Raw genomic sequence first — 10045 nt, forward strand, 5'->3', positions numbered from 1 at the left:
ATAACATAACATAATATAATATTATTATTTATAAAATATATAATTATTATATTTAATTTTATAAAAAATACTACTATCCCAATTATTATTATAATTATTAATTACAACATCACGACTATATTATATTATATTATCTTATAATGATAAATATAATTATTATTAATTACAATATCACAATTATATTGTATATTATATTATATTTATAATGATAAATATAATTATAATGTATAATACGTAATATAAGATATTATTATAATATTAAATATGATATATTATAATACACCTATATAATTATAATATATTATAATACACCTATATAATTATATTATATTATATTATATGTTACAAGATATAATTACATTATAATATAATATTAATTATATTATAAATATTAATATAATAATTATAATATTTAAGGGTAATGATGGAAAAGAAAATTAAAAGAGCTTGGAATGAGCATTTTTCTCATATGAGGAAGGAATGATGATTCACCCATTTGATGGAAAAGCCATTCTTTTTTCTAAAACCAACCAAACATGAGAATGAAACTTAATTCCTTTCCATTCCTTTCCATTCTCCCTAACCAAACACACCCAAAGAGTAGTTGGAAAACATTAGTGATGCAAATTGCAAGCAAGTCCACACAACATAATTAATGACACCAGCATAAATATATGACTGTTAACTAATCGATTCAGCTAATATAATGTAAAAGATTGAAAATTCCACTTCACCTGCGACTGTACTTTCTTTTTCAATTCATCGGCATACTCTTCAGAAGTTGACTGTTCAGAAGACACTAATGATTTCTCAACAGTTAACGAATCAAGACGCTGTTCTAGAATGTCTACTTTTTCTTGTAACTCCTTGTTCTCAGCACACTGAAGAGTCGAGACAACCAAATTTATGTCAGAAATAGCTCTCACTGAATGAAGTAAATGTTTGCGTGGAAACATATTATAGATTAGCGACATCCTGAATTGAGAGTTAAATAAAGCTTCAATAGAATGACGTTTTAACCTTATTCTGCAGTTGCTCCTGGAGAATACGGTTGTCTGCTGATTTTAACTGCACAAAAACATATGCTAATAATTAACCAAGCGCATTTTAAATAACATACGAGAAAATATTATGCAAACACCAAATGCATTTTAATAAGCATAAAGTGGTAACTCTTGAATGCAGTGATTTCAGAAAACTCACCTCCAATTCAAAACCCTTCTCATTACACTGGGTCATTAATCTCTTTACCGTCTGTTGCAGCACACAAAGCAGTTAAAAACAGTTGGTAATATTGCTATCATGATAATTGATAACACTAAATACAAGTTAAAACTACCTGTTGCATTTCCACCATTGATGCATTAGAAACTGAAGCCTCGCCACTTTCAACAATGCGTTGTTCTAAAACCCTCATTTGCCTTCTTTTTTCTTGGATCTCACGTTCCAAGTTCTGAATCTGTAATTAAGGAAATAAGTATATTTGATTTTTCAGTTTGCTAGTTACAGAGATGGAAAAATAGGGCAGGGAAGGGGGTGCAATTTGGGATTGGAAAATAACTGGAAGGTTATGAACTTGAAAACTACTTGTAATACACATCAAAGCAGAAGGGGTTGCATTCTTAATGTTCGGATGACAACCTAAGGCCAAAAAAAATGTGGGGCCTTTGGATAAATCCATGAAGTTCAAATATTGTTGAAAAATCTAAAGAACATGACGGCATTTGATTCTTTTTTCATTATTTCATTCAATTTAAGAGGCATCATCACCGTACTTAAAATAATCATATCAATTTTAAACCATGAATTGTGAACCAAACTAAGACGTGGATCAGAATACACAGAAAGATAGAAGAAATATATGTACTTGGCTTTTCGAGCTTTCAGGGTCCTTTACAGACTGCTCAACCAATCGCTTCAAGGTGCTAGTGCCAAATGCAATTTCTCCAGCAAGCATCTTAACTTGTTCAACAAGAAGGTCTATCTGATCTGACATTGTCATTCCAACCTAAAGCACAATAAAATAACAGCCCGTGGTTAGATCAAAAGTCCGAATCATCTGAAAATTATCAGTTTGTGCCGAAAAGATGATTAATACAAATTTGTAGAGTGACTATTAGTATTCTATCAATGGCATCCAAGAGAAATGGTATCTATTAAAAAAGTTCACCTCAATTCCCACAATAAGGATACAACATTCTGATTCAAAATGGAAGCAAGAAGATAAACAACAGAATAAAACTAGAGGAAATTATTTTCAACAGAAACCTCCCCGAGTGATGTTAATAAGGATACAACATTCTGATTCAAAATGGAAGCAAGAAGATAAACAACCGAATAAAACTAGAGGAAATTATTTTCAACAGAAACCTCCCCGAGTGATGTGCTGAGAAATTTCAATGCTCCAGGAAACAAAAAACAAAAAAAAAAGACAAAAAACGAAAACAAAACAAAAACAAAAGACAACAAAAGGTGAAATGGCAAAGCAAGTCCACGTTTCATCACGCCCTCCGGGGCAAAGTTTCAACTCTCATCCTGCAAGAATTTGAGTTTTTGTGGGATCTCACGACCAATATTGCAACAAATAGTACCCGTCCATAAAAACCAAGAAAATATGACTTGCTAAAAAAATTCAAATTCTTCCTCATTCTGCTTTAAATAGCATTTAATGCTATGCATTAGACATGACATCAAATCGTATAAATATGTGTAGTCCCCACAAAAGGGAAAAAAAAACGATGATAATTTAAGGCTGAACATTCTCTTGGAACATTTAAGGACAAACATTCTCTATAAAACATAAACCAAAAACAATCAGCTTCTTATGCAGCATAGCTAAGAAAATAACAAGTAAAAGAACTAGCATAACATACTGCAGGCAATTTTGAACCACTGATAAGTTCACCAGCTTGAGTTGATTCAGTAATAGTGCTGCTAGTTGGTGAGAGTTCTTCATTCCACCTGCTGGAAGATCTTCTATGCTTCAAGTCATTAGATGAATCAGAGGCCAATATTTGAGAGTCCCTCTGGCCATCCCCCTCTCCAAACAAAGAACCCTCGCGCAAACCATCCCCATCCAGTTTCTGGTATAGAAAGAGATCAAAGATCTTATCACATTGTGTTTTCAGAATGAAAACATTAATAAAATAATTAAATAAAAACTAGAAAGACCCACGTCAGAATAAAACCACAACCCTTTAAAGATAGAGGCATTACTATTTGGAGAGTAGGAAAAGCCTGAAAAGTAACTAGCTCTGGTAAGTGAGAGAAAAGGAGATCGATAGTTATCTTTAAATAACAAATTAAGCATTAACCGAGCTGACTAAAATATCATTCAAATCCTTGACATAAAACATCAAACTGTGATTTTCCGTCAATAGACAAAAATATTACTTTGTATACCAGTGCCCAAACTACTTTAGAAGTTAGAAATCGAACACACCACAAAGAACATTGTCCATACTTTGAATTACAAAATTGTAATAGTAATTCATGAACTCACATCATCCTCCCCAACTGAATGACTCCGTTGGTGGCTGGGAACATCACTCAAACAACCTGGAATTGTGTTTTTTGAAGAAACTAGAATGAGTTTGGTTAGCCTTTGGATTCTACTCATGAGAGCAGCCTTGGCTTCTTCTTCTTCCTCTAGCCTTGATTGCATTTTAACTTGACCTTCTTCCAACTATTCATCAAACATAACAGATTTGGTAATCATCATCAGAGATCATGATATAACAGTATCATCACAGACATTACTGATATGTTTAAGAAAAGAAAAAGGAAAATAAGACAAAAAAAAGGACCTTTTGCCTTAAGCTCATAATCTCATCGTGACTAACACCAACAAGCATACCACTCCTTAGCTGATCAAGCTCTTGTTTGAGGGTGGAAATTTCTCTTTGATACTTCTTAATTAGTGATTTTTCATCAATAATCTGGCAGAATCATTAAACAGAGAAAAAGAGAAAATTAAGTGCTTATCATTTAACGTTACCTTCAAAAATTAATCAGACTGAAGTTGCATCGCACCTTATTACGTGACGCGTAGATTTCTACTCGCTTTGCTCTGCTTGCAAATTTTAATGTATTATGAGTTTCCTCCATGTTACTTGATGCAGGGGTAACAGTGCATATAAGCTGGGAATGTTGTAATAACAGCAAAATCATTCAGCAAACAGGATCAACTATTCATGCTACATAGCTTGTTGTCATAATAGTAATCAAATGAAAGCAAAATATGACAAGTTATAACCTAAAATTAAAATGTATCTACAGAAGACGACTCCTTCCAGAATAACAATATTGAATAGTATTATTCCATTGATATTATGATCATAACTTATCAAACTCACCGAAACATGTCCATGGCCGCTTAATGAAGATTGTAGTAGGCGGGTAAGCTTAGAATCTCGATATGGAACATGAGATGCCTTCCCTTCACTTAATTTTCCTATCACCTTCACATTGCAACAGTACAATCAAACTATGAACTTGTATTATTATTAAAAATTACTCGTAGATGAAGATTATATGGGAAAATATTAGTGACAGATATTCAGCCAACTAGAATATTTTCTAATAGTGATTGGAACTCATAAGGTTGGTGTTTCTTTTGAGGAGATAAATCAGCAAATTTAGCAGATAATGTTCCAGATAGAAATACGCACAAAAGTGAAATTCATAATTGTTTAATAGCACATTAAATCGTGGGCACATACTGTTCCAAGGGTTAAAAGACTTTTGTTAATGTAAGATCCCTCCTTTCTCCGTAGTCCAGTTGTTTCAGTCTTTGAACTTTCAGATCCAGCTAGATCAATCAAATTCTGCAGACAAAAATGCCAAAAAGAAAAAATAAATAATAAGACAACGCTTGAATGTTAAATGGATGTAATTTTGTGGCACGAGACTGAGAACCATACAAGTTGAGAAAAGATGACCCCATCATATTCATCACCATGATCACTACTTTCAATCATCTGCAGATACATGAGCAAGTTAGAGGCAGAAACAGTGTCAGATAAACATGCAGGTACTTGAACAAGGTTTTAAAAACATGGCATTGTTTTAGGTACAATCCAAATTACAAATAAAGAAGTTGTTTTCCCGAGCCGTGCGTAGGCCAGAATATAACACTTCAAAGAATCTCACTTGGAAATGCAGAATAAATTCATTCATCCTCCAACTTTACTCTTTTCTAAAGATAGAATACCAAAACTTGACAGACGCGCACTTATTTGAGACAACACAAGCCAGTCTCCAATTTTAAGAAAAATGAACCAATTGCATTGTAGGATTAGAAGGAAAAGGGTAAGTTGCTAGTTCATTTTTTGAAAGATACTTCAATTTTTGCAGGTAAACACAAATTTATTTTAAAGCAAATAGTTGGAAAAACAAAAACAAAACTAGAAACTTAATCCAATCCAGCACACATAAATATTGAAAAACCAATAGACATAATTTGATAACTTTTACCAGTGTGAATATGGTGTGACTTCGACTGCTCAACAAATTGAAATTATTTGATCCAACATGACGATGCTCTGTGTTATCATACCAAATAAAAAATAAAAATAAAAAGGAATAAGTTGCTAAATTTCTGCACATTTAATCATTATCAGAAAAATAGTTATAGAAGAGGGGGAGAAAATGAAAATGCATGACAGAAGACATAGTTCAAATACCTTCCCCAGCAGCAATAAAAGAAAGTGCATGCCCAGGGGACAGAACCACCTCTTCCTTAATACCTTCTACATATGTACCCTGAATCAAAATGTCAGAAATCCATTAAGTATACATCTAGAGGTACTTGATCAATTATAAACACTCTTTGCATTGAACAGTACAGAAGAGAACATTGGAACGAATCCACTATCTAAAAGATAAATCATGAATCAATCAGTAACATTTAATTATAAAGCGACAATGCAGCACTTACCAGACCTAGGAGAGAAAACGGAAAACAGGAGAGAGGAAAAAAGATCGAGAAAGTGATGGATATAAAAAAAAAAGTATACACTATAAAATAAGTTACAAGTGATAAACCTGTGCATCTTCTCTAACACGCAGATTCTGACCTGTTGGGTCAAGCAAGTCGTTTATAACCTGATATAGAAGGACAAACAGCTCCAAAATCAATGAGCCAATATAGATGAGAGTATTTGCTGTTAACAGATAACATTTTCTCTGAGATCAGCAACAGCATCTATGTTACAACGGAAAAACATGACCAACTTGTTCCCCATAGAGAAAATGAAAACTGTGATACTGCAACGCGGTAGTTAACAATTTCATAGTGCAAATGTAAGAGGAATGATTTCAACACGATATGAGACATGGAGAAGAATTTGAACATGATATGAGACATGGAAAAGATAATGATTTCAAAATCTGTCTTGCTTTATGAAACTGAGACGTATGATAACAACTGACCTCATTATAAATTTCTAGATATGACACGCGCAGTAAAAACTCTCTTCCTGGAGTCTGTAATAAGAATCAGCTAGCAGTTAGCCATAGCGGCGTGAATCCAAAATCAGAAGAATAAAACTGACCAAAACAGAGAATAAAGCTTCTTACTATACAACAGTAATAATGATCATTCATGCAAATTACAGACAAGGCATCCAATATAAAACATTACTAAATACTTTCCAAAGGAACCAGATTGCATAATTTCAGTTCCGCAGATAAGTCGTCATCCCAAATAGATGTTACAGGAAGAAAAATATTTTGCATGGATATTTAGGAGATATCATACGGTCATGAAACTATCAAGATTAATTGTACAACAACAACACTATGCCGAAACAGAAAGGATGGCAGTTGGAAGTTTTACGTGCCGTTTGTGTGTGTCAGCTTCTCGCTACTAACTCCTGTTCTTCAGAAAACATTTATATTAAGAAACCTTCCTTACATACATACTTACATACATTCATACATACATACATACATGCATGCATGCATGCATGCATGAATTATTGAAGAAAACTTACATCTTGAATCATGCTGAATACATCCTTTATAGCCAATGGTATAATACCAGGACAATTTTGATCTCCCTGCATGGGTTTAAGACGAAATAAGTCCACAGTGCATCTAATTAATGCAAAGACGCTTGTTATATACCATATCACAGAGGAAATAACGTGCTTACTTTTTAATCGGAAACAAAGAACACGAGAACGGTAATAGCATATGTGCAAACACGAATTCAAACAAATGTCATATGAATAAGCTTGTAGCCGAAACCATCAAACATCACAATCATATCACGAGAAATCTAACTAGAACAAGATTAGCCAGCAAAACAACATTTTCAAGATACCATAGCAAATGTAAAGCAGAAAACTATTCGCCTCATTTATTCCTTTCCCAGCCAAACAAATCTTATAGCCCGTTTGGTTCATAGATTAGAACCATGAGATTAGAACCATTTTCGATTTACGTGTGTTTTTTGTGAGAGAAAATACTGTAATGAACCATGAACCATGATTCGAATCAGAGAACGAATCCTCCAACCAAACGGTTTCTTAATGATCCACCTTAAAAATAAAAATATAGATAAATAAATAAACACCCTATAGATGGATGCAACAGGGAGTGGTTTAACCTAAAGAGGATAATCCTACAAATACGCTTAGTCCTTTGTCAAAGAAAAACTATAAATCCTCACACGTATCAAGTAACAAACAAGAGCAGTTTCTGTAAAAACACTAGTTGTAACTGCCCCAAACAGACCACTAGCAAAATATTATAGTTTCCGCGGATATGGCCCGACTAGGATAAAGTTGTCTAAAGTGGGAAAAAAAATAATAAGGAACTTTCAAATATAGACACTTACATGCATGGTGTGTGTCTTCCCACTACTTGTCACACCATAAGCAAAAACTGTCCCTGCATCCAAAATACCAAAACTTTGAATCCTATCGTTCCGTAGAGTAATTATGCCTCTAAACAAAATAAACTACAATAGGATACTTCAATGCATTTACTTCAGGTCAATTTACTTATTTATCTTTTAAACTGACAATCAAGAAAAGACACTAGTCACAACATTTCAAATTAAATTGATCACATAATCACCATTTAAGTTTACTTTCATTAGGATTCCACAAATCATAAATTGACCCACTGTGAGTTTAGAGAGAAAAAGGATTCAAATACCATTTACGCCCTCCATGGCAGCCTTGACCACAGGTTTAGCCGCTACGTCATATACCTCTTGCGAATTCGTGTGTTGTCCAAAGACTTTATCTGCCAACACAAAATCACTCGCGAAATTCAACATTCAATAAAACGCTTTCAATTAAATGTAAATCATCTACACCAGCGCGTTGCTTGGACATCTGCATTTTCAAATTTCAGTTCATGATTTCTCCGAAAATCTAAATTATCATCAATTCAAATCGAACTCCAAATTAGGAAGCGAAAAAGAAGTACCAAATGCATAAGCCGTAGCAGGATTATACTCATTCCTCACGATCTTATCCCCATCGGCATACCAGGCGATCCCATCTCCTCTCTGAAACTCCCTCTCGCTGCAAGCACAAGTCCGCAAAAACCAAACCGCTCAATCACATTACTTCATTACAAGAACCCTAGCATCAAACAGCTCAATTTCGTGCAATTTCAAACCACGTAGATCTGATCCAAACAACCTCAGATCTATTACTTTACCTCAACGGCCTAAACCGAATCGTCACCGATATGCTATCCCCCGACCTCGGCGCGTCGAGCGGCTCGGCAATCAGCTCCTCGGACGCGAATCCCACGGGCGTAGGACCGCCGTTGCCGCGTGAGCCGCCGTACAATGAATCTGAGCGGCCACGGCTCGGCGTCATGGATCGGGAACCGGAGCCGAGTCCGCCTCCAGAGTTGAAGTACGACGAGGCCGAGGAGGAACACGAGCGAGGCATGAGCCGCCCGTTCATGAACGAGGACGACGACGACGTCGAAGAGTAGGGGCTGGACGGTTTCCGGTACGAGAACGGCGAGCTGCTCCGCGCTCGAGACGACGACGCCATGGAAGGCAGCGAGTCAAACCTGGCGAGTCGACGAGTCGGCGACTCGGAGCGAGAGAATGCGGAACAAATCGAAGACGAAAACAACGAAGAAGAAGACGTAAACGAAGAGAAAAAAAAAAAGGGAGAAGAGAATGTGTCAGAGAGCTCACATGGTTTGGGACAAAAAAGCGAAAAACAATCGTGTTTCTACCCTTTTTCTCAAGCAATATTTATTTTCCCTTTCTCTCTCTACAAGCTTCAAGGAGAGAGAAAGAGGAGAGAGTGTTTTGTTTCGTCTTCTTTAAGACAAAGAGTGAGTTGCAGAGAAAATGAGAATAGCGAGAGAGAGGAGAGAGAAAGAAATGGTGAGTGGTGGTAGTGTGAGAAAGAGAGAAAGAGAGAAAGAGAGAGGAGTTTTATTTTTTATTTTTATTTTTTTTTCGTAAGGGAGTATTTAATATTAGTTTAATTTAAATGGAAATTTTTTGTTTTACAACATGGTGACGTGGAAAAATGAAATTTAAATTATGTGGGGTGGAATAACCCGCGCATTATTGAGAGCCAGGAGACAGGGAGGGAGGTGGGGGGGGGGTTGCTGACTTGCTTCGGAGAAAAATAAAATAATAAATAAATAAACAAGTAAATAAAACGTGGAATTGAGCGGGAATAACAGCGGCCCCGCCGATTCCCCTTGATTTGGAAATATGTCAATGTTTATATATTTTTTTTGTTTGTTTCCCACTTGTTAAAAAAAATATTTTTTTTTAAGGGAATCAAAAATCGATTGTTTAGTTTGATGAATGTTTTTACTTGTAAACCATGAGTTTTTTATTGGACATTTTGATATACATAAATCTTCATTATTTTCTTTTAGAAAAGTCTTCAACAGCGAAAAACTTAAATGAATAACTTTCATTAGTAAATTTAATAAAGTTCTTGATAAAATTTACTTCTTTTACAAAAGATTTGTACCTTTTTTTAGGGTACCATAATCAACGAATATGTAAATTTTAAGTTGTTAAAACAATCATAATTATATT

General features: G+C 34.8%; 1 protein-coding gene across 1 annotated transcript in view; it reads right to left on the reverse strand.

Annotated features, from left to right (window-relative positions):
• LOC21391800 (kinesin-like protein KIN-7D, mitochondrial) overlaps positions 1-9378 on the reverse strand; it is a 12219-nt gene extending 2841 nt beyond the window's left edge. Inside the window, exons 1-21 of the mRNA XM_024174324.1 lie at positions 8680-9378; positions 8443-8540; positions 8167-8256; positions 7844-7896; positions 6996-7061; positions 6433-6486; positions 6046-6105; positions 5685-5763; positions 5476-5543; positions 4923-4979; positions 4722-4826; positions 4356-4460; positions 4033-4140; positions 3807-3938; positions 3503-3685; positions 2874-3083; positions 1868-2008; positions 1340-1459; positions 1204-1254; positions 1021-1068; positions 735-881 (exon numbers count right to left, since the gene is read on the reverse strand). Of these exons, the coding sequence (XP_024030092.1) occupies positions 735-881; positions 1021-1068; positions 1204-1254; positions 1340-1459; positions 1868-2008; positions 2874-3083; positions 3503-3685; positions 3807-3938; positions 4033-4140; positions 4356-4460; positions 4722-4826; positions 4923-4979; positions 5476-5543; positions 5685-5763; positions 6046-6105; positions 6433-6486; positions 6996-7061; positions 7844-7896; positions 8167-8256; positions 8443-8540; positions 8680-9026 (2322 nt within the window). The 5' untranslated portion in view covers positions 9027-9378. The remainder of the gene's footprint in view (positions 1-734; positions 882-1020; positions 1069-1203; positions 1255-1339; positions 1460-1867; positions 2009-2873; positions 3084-3502; positions 3686-3806; positions 3939-4032; positions 4141-4355; positions 4461-4721; positions 4827-4922; positions 4980-5475; positions 5544-5684; positions 5764-6045; positions 6106-6432; positions 6487-6995; positions 7062-7843; positions 7897-8166; positions 8257-8442; positions 8541-8679) is intronic.
• Between the last annotated feature and the right edge of the window lie 667 nt (positions 9379-10045).

This window comes from Morus notabilis, unplaced genomic scaffold (genome assembly GCF_000414095.1).
Source record: "Morus notabilis unplaced genomic scaffold, ASM41409v2 Scaffold1584, whole genome shotgun sequence".
Taxonomy (NCBI): Eukaryota; Viridiplantae; Streptophyta; class Magnoliopsida; order Rosales; family Moraceae; genus Morus; species Morus notabilis.